We start from the raw sequence: 23,237 nt of genomic DNA on the forward strand, positions 1-23,237 counted from the left end.
AAACGCTTGTATTAAACCACTACGCCGTTATTAAAAGTCTAAAATAATGAGACTTTTTGTTTTCACCCGTTGATAGAGCTAACGTGATTTAGGAAGAGAAAAAGATACATAAACATTGTAATAAAAGGAAGAGATCTTTTCTTTTCAGGACAAAAAAAAACCATACACTCCTAAGAATTATTACAAACCAATGTCATAAATAAAGATAAATCAAAAGTAAAAACCAGTGGGTAAGTTAAAACATATTTCTAAAAACTGACTTCCGTCGAGGTGGACTGGTTCTAGAATGTACAGCGTCAACTGAGAAACTTAGTGTAAGATGCGCTGTAGATAAGGGGGAACATGATACCAAAAATGTCGGGTAGAGATTGAAGGAGAAGATCTAAAAATAGTGTCAGTGATGTTAAGCGTGCAAGGATATGTCTAACTCCACAGTCCATACTGATTAAGGCAGTTGATGTGTGGATCCGATAGACGGATGGAGATGTTTATGGATAAATAAACAGAAGATATTATCACTGTACTTATGAAACAAAGTAGTGATGAATTAATTTTTAATAGGATATTTAACCCCCCATGACAGATTTTCAAGGGAGGTTTTGCTAATTTCTAATTCCTTCTACTTAAGATTTCATCAAGATAAATTTGTCAATCCTTTTCCTTGAAACAAAAAATAATGTAATGTAATGATTTTGTTGACTCAATAGTCAGGGCTTAGATTTTGTTCCTTCTAATTATGCTTAATGCTTCCATCTCTGTCGATTAAAATTTATTGTAGTCTATAATAATTATGATAGATTTTAATCTCAATTGAGGCCACAAATAATATAATCATTACTAATAAAGCATTATTTACTACTAAAACCAAACAAGATAATTGGGTCATGAATTAGCAATGTGAAAGTTAACACAGAGGAAATTATCAAGTAAATTAAGAATGGTTGGCGTTTATACCATCACGAAACCAACCCCACTAAGCCAGGTGGATGCTGGGTTGAAAAAATATATAGACAGAGATTTCAAAGAAAGGTACAATACATTGGAAAACAAAAGTAGTTATGTCATTATATTTACCTTCTGAGAACGGTTGAGTGGTTTTTATTTTATTCACCACCAAGTAACACGAATCTAACAATTTAGGAACAATAAAGCAATAATAATATTTAATGATACCATTTTAAGCCTCTTCAATGTAGAATAAATAAAAGTTATCTTATTTGATTGTATAAATGTATTTTAGAAATTTGTAAAAAATAAAACAATTGATAATATTATAATTTAAGTCAGTATAAGTAACGTCTATATTTTTAGATTTTTGTGTTACTAAAACTATTTTAAATAAAACGGTGCTATTCCGAAAGGAATTCAGCTTTTACGTGTAGTGTTGTTAGTTTTTATACGTAGTGCAATAATTCACACCCAGTGAATCCAAAATTAAAAAAAAAAAAATAGTTTGGAATAAACCATTTTATGTTAGGTTACGTTTCAGTTTAAAAATCATGAGGTATGCGTCAAAAGCAAATAAAACAATATTGGAGGATTTTGATATTTTTTTATCATTGCTGTAAATAAAAAGTTTCATAATAATATAAGAATTCGGAAATTGAAGATTAAAATAAGAAATCGTAAACCGTATATGAAACAATTTATGTTATGTAAAAGTTCCAAGCATAAACTCTTTAATCAATTAATTATTTTGAGCTTAAAATCTTTAAAAATAATATTTTTTCCCTAAAGTAATATTTCCATGAACCTTTTGAAGTCTTGTCAGGTCACGTATACAACAGCAGCAATTGATGAATTATTTGGTTCCTGGTCGTATGAATGTAAAGCGAGTTAAGTAAAATAGCCTCTAGATACATTAATTAAAATTTAATATCAACATCCCAACTCGATTCTCATAAAATGTGGCTTTCGATTCTATTACCGCTCCATCACACAATTTAAATAACAACAAAGTAAAACATCTTCCTGCTTTACTCTACATGTGTGAAACCAAAACTAAAAAAGCGAGTGTCGTAAAATAGTTATTCAAGGATTTCTTTTATTTAATGTTTTATGAAATAAAACAGAGAGTGTATCTCACAGCGTGACCGTTCGCAGAAAGACACACCTGTGAAACAGCAGTTTTGCACGACTATTTAGGGGCTTATGTGTGAGGATAGACTCACGGTTAAAAGCGATCCTTCCAATGATGAAAGGTAGATGCTGTCATCATATCAGAACGCAAAACTGAATGTACCTAGCAATTTTGATGCCGAGAATCGAGTGCTCGTATTTTGGAAATTATTAATAAGGTGTCCTGAAACCATAAAACCAACAAGATCACAATAAAAAGAATTTTCTTGGTCAACAGAGTAAAAAATTGTGTTTGAATAGGGTTAACTTCTACGAAGTTTTCATGGCACTAGTCAGATTCAATAGATATAGTGGTCTCAAATGATTTCAATATTGTGACAAGAGCTTCCACATGACCTACATGGAAATCATTGCAGGCAATCTCATTTTTATAAGAAATTAAATGGTATCAAGGAACAACCATTCCTAGATATTACATAGGAGACATATATACAATATCTATATGCAATATATATAGGAGACATATATATATATATATAATAGACAATATTAACGAGCTCAATTGGACGTCAGAAATTAAGTCTTTGATTTCAAAGGGACTCCCGTCGACTATAGCAGTCCCACAAGTATTTCATACATTGGTAAATTCAAATTGATTTGAGTTGAATAGTTTCAGTGATACGCTTCCAAAATAGTTAAGGATCCCTCAATATTTTAAAATAATCTTCTTATGACGTAATATTGTATTCTAAGCAGTGCAAAAAGACATATTTAAAATTACTTTAATACAGACCACAGAGTCATAAGCTAAATAATAACTAAAATATAACTTATTTCAAGTTCTACTGAAAGAGTAAGGATTCATTTTATATCTAATTTTATTAGGATGTTTCAATAAAACTCGTCAGATCGTTTAATGAGGTCAGTTTAAAGACTCTTGAACGAGAACGAAAATTTCTTTGAATTATTAAAGACAGGGATAAATGTAACACGAAAGAAGATTGCTTTCCTTCTATTTAAGAAAAATGCTTAAAACATTACCGAGTTGACAATTATTGACACAAAATTAAAAACAAAATATTTATATATGAATATTAGATCATGCATATAAGAAACTCATTCGGGTAAAATTTAAGACCAATATAAATTCAGAATTATTTAAAATATTATTAAAACAAGATTTTAAGTGAGCTTACATAAGAATGAGTTGTGACTTAAAAAGCCTTATAATATTTAGAAATAAAAAAAGTAAAGTAATATTAATTGCAACTAAAAGTCACTACTTGGTTGTTAATATTTTTATATAAATTGTGTTGTTATCTGATATGTGTATTGGATAAACGATATCGAGAGTTATTCTCTGTACTTCATAGAAACTACACCGCTGACTAATGAATTATCGAACGAATTTTATCAAATCTAGTAAGCGAAATGAACATCTGGAACATTGATCGTCTTTTATATTAAATTTAAATGAGCCTGAACTGAAGGAAGTCGGCAGCGGGAGAAAGCTCAAATCATGAAATATTAAGTATGTCATATGCCAGACCTGATTTTGTTTGGTAGGATTTCTTGAGTAGGAAATGAAATATTTCTGTATCATAAAATATTACGCGATAACACAAATTAGCAATGACATAATGTGGCAGAGCTCAACAAAATAGCGAGAACATTTTTTAATTTTAATGTTGTTCAAAACCAACTGAATTTAATCGTTTTTTTGTCTGTCTACAAAATAACCATTAGATTGGAAATCTAAAGAGTCAAGAATTTAATTTTGAAATACTTTTGCTTCTTCGCCAACTTATTTAGAAAAAATAAAGTGACACATTACAACTACTAAAAAGCTGTTAAATTAATATTTATATACATATATTTTTATTTAGAAAAAAAACACGAACCTTAACCCTCAAAAAAGCTGGGTAAAACCTTATAAAAATAAGGCAACACTTCACAGGACGATAGCTTCTTAGTCTGCACCAAACAAAAACATTGGACGTGTGTGGCATATTGCTGTCACACTTAGACTCGAGCTGCGAAATGTCATCTCACTTTTTTGGACTTCGTAGAGAAACGTGTATATCGCTTATTAGTGATCACAGCTTAGTTAAACTCAGTCTCTTCAGCTTTTAGTACAAGCGTTAGTAGGGTAGAGTTTGAAGAGTACACTTGTGACATATCATATTTTATTAATGAATATGTCAACTAAATGCCTTAGATTACAAAAGTATATACAATTACTACCTCATTATATTATATAAGTAGACAGTATCAGTCACGATCAATATAAATTTGCTTGTAAGGAGATGACTTCTTTGAATCCAATTTATATATTTTTCTTTATTCTCCTTTATGTTTAAATGATTAAGTAGCGAAATATTGAGTCGTCATTAGTCAGTACGCGGTTTTTTAAATATTTATATAAACACAAGGACGAAATGTAAAGTTTCATGAATTATAAACCTTTAACAATACATTTTATAGGTAAAATGTTTCTGATAAATACTTTAAAGATACTGATATATAAGACATTCCTGAGAACACATTTAAGTAAAACTATGTTTTTCGGTTTTACTCCGGGAATTTTATTATTCGACATTTTACCCTAATACCTTATTTGTAATCGTGAACAGACGAGATGTAGGTAAATCCGAAACATATTTATTTATTGAAACACTATAAGGAAACAAAATATTGAATGAGAATGTATTGGTAAATGTTATATAATTCATTTATATTTTTAATTAATGGTTTAGGTATATTATGAACTACCAGTACCATCAATGGGTACTAGGTTTCACTTAACAAATTGTCATTGCACGAAACAAGATTCCTTCATTAAAGTCATGTATGTTTTTATCCCAAAGTATTCCAAACTCGCATATAGAAATTTTATCAAATATATTTTCTTATATGTCATATTTCTCTATTTTATTATACATTTCCGTTATAATTAACTTTTATATGAAATCATGATCATTTGAAGATGAGGTGAAAAAGATTTTAAAGTAATAAAATATAGGTGTTTTAAAAAAACTTAAAAATATGATTACGTTAGATTAACGTGTAAAGAAAAAAAATTAAATTAAATTTTACCTATTTGTGCTTTAGTCTCGTTGCTTTTATATGATAAAAATTTTGTAATGATGTTATAAGATAACATAAACTTTAAAATAACTAAATATAAAGAGCATTAAATTTTTTTTTATTTTAAGGTTGTAAATTTTTAATTTATTTTGATCTACCGTAAGACTAATTAAAACTCTTCATAATGAAATGCTTGTATTGCAATTTAAATTTAATTAATAAAATACAGAATATGGACATAAATTTCAAGTTAACTTTTTATATATATTCGAAAGGTTCATATTAAATTGAATTTGAAAGAATCATGTTTTTGTAATACACAATTAAACAGCTGTTGAGTTATTTGGTGCAAAGTAGCACTAAATGTAGGGAATATTTTATTTGAACCCCAGCAAACGTTGTGCAGTAATGTTCGGTGCAGCTGTAGAACGACTTGGAACTAGCAGAACGGAGCATTGAATTTATCTGGGGAATAGAAACCCGAATAAAACCAGACCTTGTGACCTTTATACATTGGGTACACATGTTTAAGAAGTAAGAACATTTTGAGGGAACGTTTTATTAATTCTAGAAAAATTCCATGTGGTTCCTATATTTTCTCTACTACACTCTTATGAAGCCTATTAGCAGGAGGGGAGGCTAAGAGTGACAAATATTAATAATAAATTCATTGTAACAATATAATATATGTCGCGCCGACAGCCTTCTCGTATTGAAAATATTCCTTTTCGTGTATTCGTTCATTATAATTGTTTTCAAATTACCCACTTCACCGATGTTAATAACTTTATTAATACATCAGGTGATTAGTTTTTTCCAAGTACCCACAATTGTAATATAGAATTTACCATATAAAAGTCAAAGCATAATCGTACTGAATTCATTCTACATTGGTCGCTCTTAGGAGCCACAGTGGTAGAATCTCCGCTATACAATTCTTGACATTCATTGTAAGAATTTGTTAGCAATAAACAAGTATCATTTTGAGTAAAGGCTATCTTTGCTTCAAAATGGAAGCCTGTCCATCGTCATCGGTACTTAACGCCCAGACTCGAAAGCCTTTTAAAGGACTAGAGTCTTGGCCAAGGTTCCACGAGGATCCCCGCACTCTCACATATATAAACGAAAGTTGGTGTCAAGGAGGTAGTAATTATTTTCACTTTTTAAGCTGGATATAAAAAGATAAACGTAAAACAAACATACATGCTTTTAAGTAGTAGGTTTCTAAAAAGTTGCAATTTCAAGTCATGCTTATCATTGTTTATTTTTAGGGATCAGACCAAGAATGGGAAACTTTTAATTTTGTGCTTTCAACTCTTTGTCACATAAATTAAATAGTTTAAATAGTAAACATATTAATTTTACAATACATGAATCAGTGTTAGAATTACTCATTAACAAAAATCATTTCAGTAAGTATGAAATTATAAAGCTCTTATAGGTTTCCAATTCGAGGATTGCTTACAGATTTAATTAATTAATGTATCCAAATAAATAAATGTTAACTTAACGAAATTCTACTTTTATCTTTAATCCAGATATGAAGCTCTAATTAATCCAATAAAGTGGAGTTATCCACAAGCATTGAGTGCTGAAACCAGTCACATGAAAGACTTCGTTTCCATTTACAAATATATCGAATATTTTTTTATTAAAAGTAACATGTTTATTAAAATATTGGTTCCTGGGTATACGAACACTTGAACAATTAGGCTCGGTCCGTAGTATAGAAACGATCACGGTCTGTTGATTATTATCAGTAACATGTAAATAACAATATCATCGTACTAGGGAGATATCATACGAATTCTCTGAAGACATCATCTGAATAAAATAAAAGCCCAATAAAACATAACATTATCATCACTATATCTATATTAATTTAATAGCCATTTTAAATTAAATTATATTACGTGGAGTATATTGAATTGACCTCTTTATTATATTTCAATACTGGCAGAATATGACGTCATAATAGCCATACGTAATAAACCCCAACTCATTTTGTTGCTGGAATCTGTAACGCTATCTGAAAATGATAACTTTGATATAGTGAGTCATTAATGGTGATTTTCTGATTGAGAAATTTCTTAGTATAGTCGTAGCATATAAGTAGAAGAAATACATGGCGAGATTTGCTTAAAAACTCAAAAAATTATGTTATTCCCAAGTCAATTAATTAAGGTGGATTTTGTTTAATTTTCTAGTACTCAAAATGTTGTTGTGCTCAAAATAAATTGACATACTTTTGGTACACTCATTACTTGTGTATTTATTTCGGATAACCTTCGTAAATATATACATATTTTTGCTTTGACTTTTCACTTCGAATGGTCTCGAGGGAGCATCAATAAATATGAAAAAAGAAATATTAAGGTCAGAACGTTTATGATGCAAGTAAAAAATTAATGTATTTTTATGTTGGGACAACTGCAAAAACGAATGGTTTTAAATTTTAACTCAAAATGAAAAGATTTTGTACTTTTACTTATTCATATAAATTGTATATTATATGCGATATTATAGATTTTTTTAAACGCTTTGCTTACTAGTTTTACCTAGCATCACATATTTACTGTTCTACAAATATATTAAAATAGAATAAGTAAATAAATTTCAAGTAATTTTATTATTTACACATTGTTACCTAAAAAAAAACGCTTTGGTCTTTATAATCTTATATTTCATGTTTGACATTAACTGAGTCTGTGCTTCATACATCTGAAGGATTAATAATTTTACAAAGTTATCTGGCTCAAAATATTAGCTAGACTCAACGGTGCTTAGGCGTAGGTTACTTGAGTAATGACTACTAGATCCTATACTAGAACTTAGTTATTTACAGGTAAGGCTTCACTAACAACGTAATTAAAAAGATGTTGAGCCATCAACACGAGAACCTTGGTTGCCATTCAAGAACCAGGTGTTTTTAAGAAGGTCTCTAAAGTAGTCACTGTTTTTTTAAGGCAATTTGATTTACTGCTGCGGAGGGTACCCAGAGCTGTATTTCAAGCAATCATAGGATTCAATCAGGTGCGAAACCTGTACGGCGTACTTGGAGGTCAAGAGATGCAAGGTGGACTTGGGACCCGCGGTATGTATGAGGTTCACAAGAAGGATGTGGTGACTCGAAGTATCTCAAAAGGCGGTTCCAAGCCATGAAATCTTGTAGAGATCGGAGGATGATTACACTTGGGACAGGATTTTGAGCTCGAAATTAAACCGTGGCAACTAGCCAAAAAATCCTAGAATTGGTAATATTCTTTCAAAAAATAGCTACGATAAATCTTCTTATCCAAGTATAATATCAAACAAAGATTTTGAACCTTTTGAAGGAAAAATGGCCCTAAGCTATAGAACACAGACTTTATCGACTCCATCAAGGCTTACTTCCTGTAGGCGGCGATGTGTTATTAGGATTAACATAATCTCGACTACAAGACAGTTGACCCGAAGGATCGGTAGCTACACACCAATAATCGGGGTTAGACTTAAGAGACTATTACGTGGAGACAGACAACTGTCGATATCTTATATGTATTCTCTCTGAGAACAAAAGCATCACGACAGCAGCTACGTGTTGTCCACACACACTCAGAATCATTAAAATGGACAACTATTAATTTACTTAGTTTGTAATGATAATAAACAAAATTTTACGAGTATTCAATATAATTATCGAAACTAACGGCTTAATATTAACTGTCCTGAAACACATAATGTTGCAATACGTAAACAAATAATTTATATATAAACACAAAGCAGGCCTATATAGGAACTATAAAGGATTTATTATCTTAAGTTGAAAAAAAGGCAGGCTCTTGAAATAAAACTAACAATGTAGATTTAAGTTACGCAAAAGTAATATTATATATATATATAATATAATATTATATATAAATACTAAGCAGTCTGGAATGGAATCAAGTAAGCCAGTGAAAATAAACGTAATACGTGTACATAGATTAAATCAATTAGTTTAAATAAGCAACCGAAGATTAAAGGATTAGAGTATTAAAAAAAATGAATTTCATTGTAACAGTATGTAACTCAAATTAATCACAAAAGTATTAACTATTACATATTTTTAATTTGCGATTGTTAAGAATGAGAACGAAACCTATGATAATCGAAATATCTCATCAGATAAAACTATTTGTCCGTTTTACAATTTAAGTCATAAAATTTATATCAAAGCAACTTACAAAGTTTTATAAATCAAAATTCCTGAACGTAAATCATGCTTCAGGTTTACTTTTAGTGTTACTATAATAATATATCCAACAACATAAAAAGAAAGGGCCAAAATTATTTAACGTTCAGACATTCCATTATAATAAATACCATTGAATTACTTTGTAACATGTCAAATCAAATCTGCGATTCGTTGTTGGTTTCAGATACCTGATTTTCGATTCAGGAAATTTACTATAATAGTCGCAATCTTAAGTTTAAACTTCCTCCACAGAAGTGAACCAGAACTTCGCAGTTGGAGAAATTGTAGCTTTTATTAAATTTATGATCACGGTCACTAATCTTTAATTTGTTGCTGTGTAGTTTTACCTTAAAAAATATTTTATTGCAATGAAAGGAAAAATGATGCACTAAACCGTAAAGGTAGCAATTTCCAGCTTTTTTATGAGATTTCTTATAGTATTGAATATAATAAGATATTTGATTTGGTTTCTCCGTCGCAACGAAGAATTCTTGTGTGCTCATCCTTCATAAATAGTAGCATATTTAAATAAGTTTATGTTAATTATTTTGTAAATAACTAAATACAATTTAGATAATAACATCAATGTTACCGCAGCATTTATAAATATACATAAAAGAAGATATTCTGAAGATTATATTTTTAATTCAAAAGTAAAATAATACTCCTAATTAGTGGGAGAACAAAATAAACGAGCTGAAATAGGCTTACCATAATGTATTTAATACAAATGCTCTGTGGTACGTATTGAAGTAATGAATTTTTAATATAGTTATTTGATTAATTATACATTTCTATAACAATAATATTCTATAGTAACGTTAGCTGCAGTTGTTACTATAATATCATTATAATACTGTGTTAATAATATTAAAATATTACTTATGTAAGACCGTAAGTAGCGTGCGTACCTGAATCCTAAACTAGAGGGCGAGATAGTTTTGGAAGGGTCGCTGAACCAAGAATGTATTATAAAAATACTCGTTAAATTCATTTATATATTGCTAAATACCGGGGCCACTGGCTGTGAAAGAAGGCTGTGAGACGATTTCCACTGCGATTTTTAGACAGCACTTACGAAGATAATATGAATAAAAATTGTGTTAGACAATTAAAAATTCTGCTTTAATATGTACAATCATTAATTTATCTGCTGCAACAATCCTTATTTGTATTTGTTTCATTCGATTGTAAAGATTTCTTAAAAAATATTAATATCAATTATACAGATATGATTTATGCATATAGCTATGAAAATTAATGAGTTCATTTGTTTTAAAATTCTATGAGCAAAGAATAGGTATCGCCTCACAAACATATGGAGTCGTTGAACCGGAATGTTGTATAATAGATTCACCTAACGCTTTATTAGATTTGGATTTATTCGCGAGTGTGAAAGGCCGATAGTGTTTCCGTAATAGCATTGTTCGAAATCTAATTTTCCGATTTCCTGTGTTACGTTGTCATTACCGTTCCCCGAATTATATAATCTAATTCTCTCACACCTGTATATAATTTGATTTGTGAGTAAATTTGAATGTACATAGTTTAAAACATACAATAAATAGCAAATGATTTTTATGGTCAATCATGGTATCACATGTTAGTAAATAAATGACCTTATAGATTTTGTTTAATTTAATTCATTCGTTATATTTAATGGTCTTCTTATTTATAATTTAACTTTGAGCACCGCGCAAGTGAAGTAATGCTTAGACAGAATCTAATTTAATTTTTTTCTTGTAAAATAAAATGTGTCGATATTGTTACTTTCTGATAGTACCTTTGAGTGCAATAAATTGTGATCTACATTTATTTATATTTTAAATGTAATGAAGTATTAAGATAACATTTATTTTAGAAATCTGGTTTATAGTTATAAAAATAATTTCTAGCAATTATTGTGGAAAAAAAAGTGAAACAAACAAATTGATAATTTCTTTTTCGAATAAGATACAATTTAAAGTTATTTTAAGCATTTAAAACTCATATATTTTGTATTATTAGTATTGCAATGATTTTGTAAAACAGGTTGGTCATATTTTTAAAAATTTACAGATAAATGTGCAATCATAATTGTAGTGTTGGTTGATCGACATCGTTTGCACTAAATACTATTAGGTGGGTACTTACTTCTTACTGATTCTGACTTACGGTAGTATGTAGGTACTTTTTAAGACAAGATTTATGACGGTTCGATATCCATTCCTTTTATCCAGTTGGAGGGTCTATATAAACATCCTAAACATTTCTCGGTAATGCATTCCTAATAAAAATCGCTCAAAAAAACAATACTATAACAATTTATTTACAATAGATGTGGTCGTGAATCATTTTAACAGGATTTTAATCACTAAAACATTATTTTAAACGAAAATAGTTAATTACTTATAAAAAAATGTTTTGAAAAGCAAATAATTTGATAATATTCAGAGACATCTAATTATTATGATGTCTTTAACTTTAAAAATACTTTTGTAAAAGATTTCATATATATTAGAAAATACCTATATTTAAAAATAAACAACACGTTGCAATAATATTAAATATGGGAATCAAAAGAACATTATAATTTAATGATCCTCCTGAAATCAGAACAGTTCTGTCACTAATGTACTCGTAAGCTTATTAAGGTCTATATTATTGTATTCAATAATTATTTATTATTACAGTTTGGTTCGGTTCGGGCAGACGATATAAAATTGTCTGTCAGTTAGTCTTGTTATTGGTCATCTACCGACAGTAATTTCATAATTTTTGACGCACTAGTCCGGATTATAATTAAAAACGTCTTAGTTTGGTTCATACTAAAAGAAATACTATGTTTTTAATAATACCAGGTGAATATATAAGTAATAATCAAAAAATGTAATTGAAATATCTGATTATATTCGTAAAATTCTGTTAATTTCGGGTAACATTTATAGGGCAATTAATTATATAAAATGGTTACATATATGATAATATTTATACATAGAGAGTAATCGGCAGATATCAAAGCAAATTAACGTGAAGTCAAGAGTATAAAAATATTAATTTTGAGTGAATATGTTAATAGTGAATAAATAGTAATATGAATATGTTTCAGTTAATATTTCACTTCAAATATTGAAATTTATCTAACATTATAATTTACAAGAACTTGTTTATAAACAGAAATAAAACGTGAAAAAGGCAAATATTATTACCAAATTTGTTATTATAAAATAAAGTTTTTTTTTAAATTACAAATGAAAGACAAAAATCCATGAAAATGTTATGTATAAAACTTTTTGCAATTTTATAAAGAAAAAATTTGGAATAGATAAGCTAATAATTGACACAAATGAATTCTTTTTTGGCAATAACGTGAGTATAAAACGCTGGTGAGTTGAAATATCTCTTTCAGTATAAATTGTAATATTAAAAAAATAGGATAATTTTGCAAATAAATTATAAGAAGCGTCGGCTTAGGGAGTCCCTATTTCTTGATTATAATGAAGAATATAATATTTTATGTTCAAACTAAGAAATACATTTTTATGTTATTTTACATATTATATTATTATTATCTCAGTAATTTAAATCACACATAAATCATAAAGAACTACGACAACACATCTTAACATTTGTTAGCGATTTAAAATGAAGAAAAAACAATAGGAACATCCACACAAAAGACATTATGGAAATAAACACATTCCCTTTTAAGAATAAACAGAGTCATAATTGACGAGATGACCAGTAACCATAAAATTAGAGAGATATAAATTTAACGAAATTAAACAATAGTTTTGCTACTCACCGTCGAAGTAAAAATAGCCCTTATAAGTATAATCATTGCATATTCTGTATATTGTAATTCTCTAAGATAAAAGACTACTTGAATGTTAAAAATGAATTTTCTACGGGCCAGTTGCTAGAAATTTTCAGAATTTATACGTCGAGACGAGGTTAAGCATCTACGCAATTTAAATTCTTTAGTATCAAAAGCAGTAGAGGGATTTAACGTTTAAGGTGAAAATAATTGAATTTAGAATTTTACAGTCACCATCTTGTTTCCTGAACCACCGTATTTAATATTGTGCAAATCATTTATTATAAATTCTTCAAAATATATAATTTAAATAAATATCGTCCAGTAATAACGTTCAGTACCAATACTATAGTGATTAAATGTATTTTCTAAAATAGAATTGGTTTTTGACGTATCAATGTCTGTGGTTGTTAGTTTACTGGTCTTTCACTTGTATATTTTCACTTTTACAAAGAAAACAAAGCAATTTTCCGCTACATTAAAGTAAAAAAAAATATAGGTTAAACTTAAATCGAAAACTTAAAATTTTGATCCTTTATCTTATTGTATTTATAATAATAAGCACCTAAATCATTTGGTAACAAGAGTCCCCGACGATCTTATGATTGATGGGTTAGAAAAGGTAAATAAATATGTTTTACAAATAATGGAAACCCTCATCAAATATTCTCGAAAGTCATCCTCTGCGTCTAATTTTTATGTAATATTCTCTTTTAAATTGTATTATGAAATAAAACCAACACTGTGACTCTCGCTTGTGCATTTCAATGAAGATTTTCATTTTAATAATGTAGTAAATTCTTTGTTATAGAATATTTATTTATTTAAGGACGTATAAAGTTTGGATATGGTGTAGGAATAATATCTGAAAATAATAATAATATAATAACTTCTATTTTATAACAGTATAATACAGTACAAAACAGTTTGATAATTTTTTTGCTACATATCAGGCTTGCTAAATTATTTATGTAAACCACCAGCAGGAAATTATTTTGACAATATTATGAAACTGGATAATTTATGTCGATATAGTCATATATTCATAAAAGCTTCTTTCCCACAATCTGAGAATTTATGGGGCCTTTTCGTGGTTACTTGCTTCCCTTTTCCTCTAAACTATGGATTGATATTCCGGATCATACATTTTAAATTTTATAAATATTAAGTATATTGTTATGTAATACATGAATGTACTAACTCTAGCGTTATTTTTTTTATTACGACCATTATAAGATCACCTTGTAGTTTTGTGTTTTGTTTATGACAATATTAAGAGTTTAAATAGATACTTTTCTAGGTAAGAAAGCTAAGTCAAAAGTATATTTTAATGTTTAATTGTATTTAACGAGACTTGCGCTGAGTGGTGAATAGAGGTTAAAATAAAACAAGAGAAAATAAAAGCGGGAGCTGAATAAAAATCTCTATAGTTAAGACGATTAGACCATAATTATAAATGCATTATATACTTTTATTAGACAGGAATTTTTACTACTAAATTTAAAAGATTTTGTTGAGAGTGCAAGACATTTTACACTGCTAAGAGATATCAATAACATACGTGTTGGACATTTAATTTAATATGAAATAAAATAAAATAAAATGCAAGTAATCTTCTTGTTATTGTAATTTTGAGTATCCGTGATCCGTGAGCGTGATACATGTTATTTTACTTTCACAATTAGATATTTGCTTTTCTAGAATTTATTTATATAGAATAACCTTGTTAGTCATCGTCATATTTTTTGACATCAAAAGTCAACACACTATGGAAGTAATAGTATTTGTTGTTCATCGACACGTAGAAGCCATAGAAAGTAAAGAATTTGGCTTGTGTATTATCTCTTTAAAAACGATACAATGCATTTTATGTTAATACTTTCGATAATAAAACTCTTGGTTGGTTTAAATGAAACTGCCCATGATTACGGTTGCTGTAAAGTAACCGAAACGTCGGGAGTATGTAGTTTTAACAAAAAAATAAAACACGCGTAGTATATCCGAAAAATATTAGTTTCATTTAAATTAATAAAACTCGCGAAAGTCTTAGATCTCATCACGTTGGTGGGTTTTTTCATATTTATTATTATTATTATTATTAACTTAGAAAAAAATACGCACATAATAAGTTATAAGTTATAAGTGTTTTTTTGTGTTCTACAAACGGAATAAAGAATTACTAATCATTTTGTAATAACGTATTACTGTTAGACAATAAACAATCATACAATTTCCAACACCTGCAATACACATGTGTTACTAACAAAGCACAAACGTTATAATTTACTTCTCATTTGATATTCACAAAGGTTTGATGTGTGTGAAATGAGGCTCATAGTTTAGTTTTTGCGAAATATAATTGTGTTGCGTATTTCATTTAATACATCATATTAAAAATATATTTGTATAAATATGTATATATATATACCTGTAAATATTTTGTCACAGTTTTAATGAATAAAGGTCATTAGACTATTTAATTTTATTTAAAACGTTTATAATTTGCCAATGCTGATCTCCAAAAGCGACTATATAAACTGAAGTAGCAAATGAAAAGACGTTAATGTTTCTTAATATATCATCGATAAAATAGCCATGAATAGTTATCCTTATGAGTTTCTGAAACATTTAAATATGGCATTTGATTTACTACATCGCAGTAACATAACGTATTTCGACAGTAACGACTCAAGTTTCAAGAAATACTGGAGATTTTTTTATGTAGTGCCGTGCGCATTGATACACTTTTTTTTTGAGACGGTGTATGTCATCTCACTGTTCACTGGCGAATCACCAAAATCAGAAATTACCTGGATGATACCTGTTTATTTAATTCTGGTTCAAGGTTATTTCATGTATCAAAAAAAGTTGCCATCACCGAAACCTGTTAAGAGAAGATTAAATACTTAATTACTGACCTAGACAATAATAATATATGTTGTAGGTATCATAAAAGCTACTGTAGTTTGCACCAAGAAAACAGAAATTGAGAGTATAGTTGAAGGTCTCGGAGCTATTTGGAGAACTGATGAAATGCTCACAAAAAATCAAATAGAAAAAAAGCAATATCGTTTAAAAAAATTCAACTTTTATCTTACAGGTAATTTATACCACATAATAAACAAAGCAATAAACTACTTCAATATATATTATATGTAGGTTATATCTATTTATTTTGATATCTGTTTTCAGTATTTTACTGGGGCTCCATGGTTGCATCTTATCAAAACTTATTTACTACAATCTGTACTATTTTATTCAAACGTTTAGTTCTGCAACAGGATCCAGAGTTAGAATTCGCATTTGGGAACGCTTATCCGTACGATTTTACAAAAAATTGGTTCACGTACCTTTCAGTTTATTCTTTTCAATGTTTCTCAGGTCAGTATAAAAATATTTGCACTAGAAATAAATTTATAATGGAGTTTGAGAAGATACGAATACTTTTTTAAGGAAGTACTGTTAGAACTTAATTTTTTTTCTATTTTGTCCATAAATTTATTTCGTTATGTAATTACTTTAATTTTTTTTAAGGTTTTAACCTTTTTAGTTTTTAAAGTTTTAACCTTTTTAGTGCTACGATTCATTTACGTGTATTTGGGTACTGAATGTCTTATGATAACACTCTGTTCGCAACTAAGCACGGATTTCGCTTTACTACAAGAAGATTTAAAACGTTGTAAAATAGTTGTAAACGAAAATGGAAGTAAAAAGAAATCACAACTTACTACCTCTGAAACTGAAACTACTGAAACGAGTATTAAAGTAATTTTAAGTCATCACCAAAAATTAATCAGGTGAGAAATTTAATTTTGAGAAATTTACTTGCTTCTGTTCTGAGCTGAAAACAAATGGTTTTTTTTTTAATTATTACATTTTTTTATTTCAGTCTTGTAAAAACATTAAATATGATATTCAACCAACTAGTATGCTCCGATTTTGTTTTTGCTACTGTGCTTATTTGTTTTTTTTGTTTCGGAGCTTCGGTAAGGCTACTTCTTTGAATACCCTTCTCTACGAATGAATAGAACTTGTTTACTACTTATAAGTTTTGATATTCCTAGGTTGCTCAGGAGACTACAGAATTTTTGAAAAATTTTAGTGCGGTACTGGCACTTATGGGTCCTATTTATATACTTTGTTACTACGCTGAACAATTGCAGGAAGAGGTATATCAAACTGATGAAGCAAAAATAAGTTGGTATAGTAATCTCACTATACAACTTTTTTTTAGAGTGTTGGCATTGCAAACGCTGCTTATGAGACATTATGGTACGAGGGAGATAAAACATTCCAAAAAAATATTTTTTTATTAATTCTGAGGTCTGTAAAATCATTTTTATATTTTAAATGTTAATTTGTATTGCATGAATTCATGAAAAAACAACTTTTCAAAAAATGATAATTTAATTTACAATTAAGCACCTGCGATAAGTGTATGTTTATCAACGTTTTAACTATAATTCTAAAGATTTTTTATTCATTAATAAGAAAACTTGATTAAAAGGAATTGATTAATTAGAATTTAATAGCACAACATAATATCACAAATATCAAAACTATTTTTATATCCCCAGATCTCAAAGGGCATGTTGTCTTACGTCCCTCAACTACGCACCCATAAGTCTTAATTCATTTACGAAGGTAATTCAGCATGATACTGAGATGAAAAAATATACATGATTCACATTTTTAAGTAACACAGTCTTCGATACATTGAATGAGTATTTTCTCAAGCAAGGTTTTTTTAACTAATATTTCAGATTATAAGTAAATCGTATTCTTATTACTCCCTCATAAAGACTATGTACGCTGACAAATAACAGTCAATATAAAACAATTTATAAAATGTTCATCAATCACTATGATTGGATGGACAGCGATCTGGAGCATCTTATGTAGAGGTAATTTTAATGAGTTTAATAAAGAATATATATTTAAAAAAAATATTGTTTTTTTGAAATAAATCTTCTTTTTTATGGAAATAAACTTAGCAATTATTAATTTTAAATTTAATTGATATAAAAATTGTTAGCTATTTTTGCATTTGTAAAGCCAGGTTTTGTTATTTAGTTGCAAAGGGTATAAAAATCAATGAAAATAATAAGATTAATCAAAATAAAAAGAGCCTCAAAGAAGGCTTGTCTTTAATGCTTTTTTGCAGGAGTTTTATTGTAATAGCCATCATAGCCCGAAACTGTTTGCTCAACCTTCCCATAGTAGATATTTCAGGTCTTTGTATTTTTTTCGGGTTGAGAATTATTTCTGTAAGTCCTAACTACCTCTTCTGTCAAAAGCTGTTAAACCAGAATTACTGGCTTCTCTTTTCACCTAAAATTCAAATAGCAGTTATATTTAATTTAATTTAGATTTGGATAGTTAGATATACTCAGGACTCTATACGCAATAATAGTGCAGAGTAGGTGGTCTCATAGATTAAATCAATAATTGATATAACAATTAACGTTTAGCTAAAACCACAGAACAGGTATTTAAATTTTTATTATTCTTTGTAATTTCAATAACTGATTGTTTGTTAATCACTAGCGAATAATAAACAATTTGAACAATTTGTAATGCAAAAAATAAATAACGAACAAATCAGTTTGCCCTCAGACACAAAGTAACACAAAACATAGATATCAATTATTTACATGCTCTATTTTGAAATTGTTTTTAAAAGTGAAATGTACAATAAATTTTCCATTTCATAATTACTGTTTGATGTCGATTATTTTTTTTTTCTTTTTTAATTCAGTCACTATGTTTAAAAAAAAACACTTCCTCCGTTAGCTACTAATTAACCAACAGCTAATTTAATAATTACAAAGAATGCTTGCAGGTGAAAGCTTTGTAATTAACTCTTTCCATATCCTCTGACCTACTCAAGAAACTTTATATATTTTTTACGGTTCTCGTTATATACTTTTTCTATAGAAAGTTAAAATATTAGTAGTTAATCAGAATATAATGAGGTAGTATTCGATTGAAAAGCATATTTTGTCTCGCAATGATTTCCTTATAATTTTAAAATTAAAGTATATTTGCTAATAATCAATTGAAAAAATGGGGCACAGATCCCTAAAACCGTTGTAATATAAGCAAGCAGTCAAAATTAAGGTATCGTATTTCCAATATTACAAATGGCTGTATAAGATATAAAACTTCAAGATGAAAGAAGTAAAAGACTACCCCTCAGAGTTTATTAATGCGTTTGCTACAGCTTTCGATTTACTAAATCGCAGCAACATAAAATATTTTGATCACAATATACCAAAATTTAAAAGATATGGTCGTTATCTGTACATCGTACCATGTGCCCTAATACATTTTATTTTTGAGACATTGTATGTAAAATCCTGGTTTACGAAAAAGGAATCAATCTCCAAAATTATTTGGATGATTCCTATTTATTTAATTCTCATTCAATGCAAGTTTCTGGATATTGTTGATTTTTTTTTATTGTAATTGTTACAGAGTTCTTTTTTTTTAATAACATAATTTAATTTTATGTCGGTTTTAAGTATCTTTGGACATGTTTAACAAGAAGTTTAAATTTCAGGTTTAATTAAAGGTACTGTAATAATAACAAAAAAAAGTGAAATTGAAATCTTGATACACAATCTTGGAACTATCTGGAGACCCGAAAATAAACTTACAGAAAAACAAATAGAAAAAAGGCAATCTAATTTAAAAGCTTTTCACCTTTGTATCGCGGGTATTTAATATTGTGTATTTTATTACTTAACACTTAAATATTAATAACATTTCATTTGCTTTCAAAATCGTGTATAAAATGTACCTATTATTTGAAATTATTACTTAATTTATTTCAGTGTTTTATTGGGGAAGCATCATATCAAATTTTCTGAACTTATTCACTGCGATCGGTACTGTCCTTTTCAAAAAATTTATTCTCGGTCAAGAATCTGAATTATACTTCGCCTTCGGAAACTGTTATCCTTACGATTTCACGAAAAATTGGTTTTTGTATCTGGCAGTATATTATTTTCAATGCTATTCAGGTGAGTTGAATAAATTAAAATTGTAGCCAACGCTTACGTTTTTATATGTTTATTAATAATATAAATAAAAAATTGTTATTCAGATTTTGTAAATTTTTATTCTTGTATTTAAAAAGAATTGTTATACAAAATTCCTTGGTGAAATATTCAAAATAATCTAACTTATCCCGGATTTTGCCACCAAACTTAAAATTGTGAAAAAGGTCACAAGCATTAAGCTAATTTAAATAGTACCTTGAGAGATGCTAATTTAAATAGTACCTTGTTTAAAATTCTTACATATAAAACTGTTTGAAGCTCTTCGTTTTGGTTACATCTATCTTGGATCAGAGTGTCTACTGATCACACTTTGTTCACAATTGAGCATTGCATTCGCTATACTTAGAGAAGACCTAAATTGCATTGAGATTCATAAAAATAGAGTCAAAAATATATCGCTAAAGGATGACTCCGATATAGAAAAAAATATAAATAACCATCGAATAGCAAAATTCATACATAACCATCAAAAGTTAATAAGGTAAGGATGGTAATTTTTAAAAATAATTAAAACAAAAACAAGACCTATTGTTTCTATTATTTTATTGTTAATATTCCTGCGATTTTTTTACGATAAAGCAAAAAATGTTTCTTTAAAAGGTTTTCGAATAATAATTAGATGTCAATAGAGAAAATAATTTCCTCTCCTTATTTCTGTACCAGTGTGAGTATTCAAAATCAAATGACAAAGTAAGCAGCTGGGGTATAGTTTTAAAGTTTTTAATAGTTTGTTTTTGGTATATAAGCATAACAAAATAAGTAATGTTTTTCACCTCTCTTGTTATTTCTTAATACATTATAACGTATTTGAATTTTTATATTTATGACGATTAAGCTGATAAGTATGTTAATGTATAATTTTTCTCACTCTTATTATATTTCAGTCTCGTCAAACTCCTTAACGTAATTTTTAATCAACTTGTATGCATCGACTTCGTCTTCGTAACAATACTAATTTGTTTCTTCTGTTTTGGGGCTACCGTAAGTATGCATTGTTTTGCATGTATTTTATTTGATAGTTGCACTAATAAACTACAATTATGAACATTATAGATGGCACAAAATACTGGAGAATCACTTAAATGTTTGGCAGCCACCATAGCCATATTGTTACCAATATACATGCTCTGTTTTTATGCGCACCTACTCGAAGAAGAGGTAAGTAGATAATCTAATTGATTTTATTTAAACTATTGTTCAATAAAAGTTATATTTAACTTAAATGTATTATAAATATTTTCTTAGAGTACAGGTATCATGAATTCAGCCTACGATACCTTATGGTACAATGGAAACCAACAATTTCAGAAAAGTATTTATCTAACAATCTTAAGGTAATTGTAATAAAATTATTTTAAAATAAATATTAGCGAGAGGAAAGAAATCAGCAAGATCCGATCCTTTAAACATTCAAAGTGTATATATATCTTTTATTTAAACCAAGGCATAATTACTTATTTCAATAAACAATAGTTGGGAAACAGAAATTTGAACCTTTTAGAACGTCCTTTTAGTAACTTGAGTAACCGTGGGCTGTAAAATGACGTAATAAATCGAAAGCCACCTAAAGTTTACTTAAAAATATTAAAACAATGAGTTAAAAAATAGTGTTGGATACACATATAGGCGAATAAAGAACGATTTAAAATTGTTGTTTTAATGAGAAATAAAAAAATATCCTAAATAATAAAATAATCCCCAAAAAAATGTGTATATTTTAAATAATAGTCTCATAGATTATTTAATAAGAACTCTATAGTGCTTATCTATAATCCCATCTGATGTTAAGTAAAGATGTATTCTAATATAGTAAGCCCACTATCTCAGTAAAAGCCTGTTTACTCTTAGAGATGACTAAGAGTTTCAAAGTTGTTGGTTAAAATGTTGAATTTTGTTTTCAGATCCCAAAAGCCCTGTAGTATTATGTCACTAAATTATGCAAGGATTAGTCTCAGTTCATTTACGAAGGTATATTTTTGTTACATCTCACCACTAAGAATACCTTAAGTGCTTAAGTCATTACAACACTCTACATGTTATAAAGTTATAGAAAAATCGTCTATATAAATAAACATAGTATATAAAAGTGTACTGTTTTGTGAATTAAATAAAATTTCGTTTTTTCTCCAAGATAATTCAGTGTTCCATTTTTAAGTTTTGTAATGTTATAATAATGGAAGTATTAATCATTAATAAAAAGAGTGATATTAATTTTACGATTGTATTTTATTACTTTATTTATAACATATTTTCTGACACGTAAATGCTTTTGTTGTTAAAAAAAATACGCTAATAATCACTTTTCATTACCTGTGCATGCATTTTTAGCAAACAAAGATAGTTTTAAGGAATAAAAAATGGGTATCAGGTTGAATGTGTTGAAGTCAAACCAATTGATGCAGGTATTGAATGTATGTTATTTAATAAAAGTAGTATTTTCATATGTATTACGCATTATTTTTATTAGTTATTATTAATTGGTCTTGTTATTGGTTATTAAAATGCGAAAGACATCTGAAAATATCGGTTTTATCTAAATGAGTAGTCGCGAAAATTTAGTCATTATTATGTGTGTAATTATCCCTTAAATTTTTTGGTTTCCAAATTTTTGAATTTAAATACTACTTTGAGTCAATTAAATGAAATTTTATTTAATTAAATAAATTTTGTCCTATGAACAAAACACATAAACAAGAGAACAGCTGATGTACACAAAACATTTTATACATTTCCATAACTTATTATATATTCTACTTATACAGTCTTTATCTGTACCTCTACATTGTGATGATTGGATATTTTTCTAATTATATATAATTTATCATTTCAGATTGTAAGCACCTCGTATTCTTATTATTCATTGGTGAGGACCATGTACGCTGAAAAAGCGTAGAAGAATAGAATGGTAATTCATATTAGAAAGGTTATTTATTTAATACAAATATAACGTAAATATTGAAATATATTAAAGTCACAATCTAATCTCATGGTAATT

At 28.1% G+C, this 23,237-nt stretch overlaps 1 protein-coding gene across 1 annotated transcript; it reads left to right on the top strand.

Moving 5' to 3' along the window:
• The first annotated feature begins 937 nt into the window (after window positions 1-937).
• Window positions 938-23,135, top strand: LOC116770863 (odorant receptor 4-like). Its single transcript, XM_061521015.1, has 14 exons — window positions 938-1,029; window positions 8,133-8,299; window positions 16,123-16,278; window positions 16,371-16,559; window positions 16,753-16,975; window positions 17,068-17,164; window positions 17,243-17,347; window positions 17,413-17,501; window positions 17,756-17,822; window positions 17,942-17,989; window positions 21,296-21,400; window positions 21,488-21,576; window positions 22,144-22,210; window positions 23,073-23,135. The coding sequence occupies exons 1-14, from the start codon at window positions 938-940 to the stop codon at window positions 23,133-23,135; spliced, it is 1,557 nt and encodes a 518-aa protein (XP_061376999.1).
• The last annotated feature ends 102 nt before the right edge of the window (window positions 23,136-23,237 follow it).

This window comes from Danaus plexippus, chromosome 7 (genome assembly GCF_018135715.1).
Source record: "Danaus plexippus chromosome 7, MEX_DaPlex, whole genome shotgun sequence".
NCBI classification, from domain to species: domain Eukaryota; kingdom Metazoa; phylum Arthropoda; class Insecta; order Lepidoptera; family Nymphalidae; genus Danaus; species Danaus plexippus.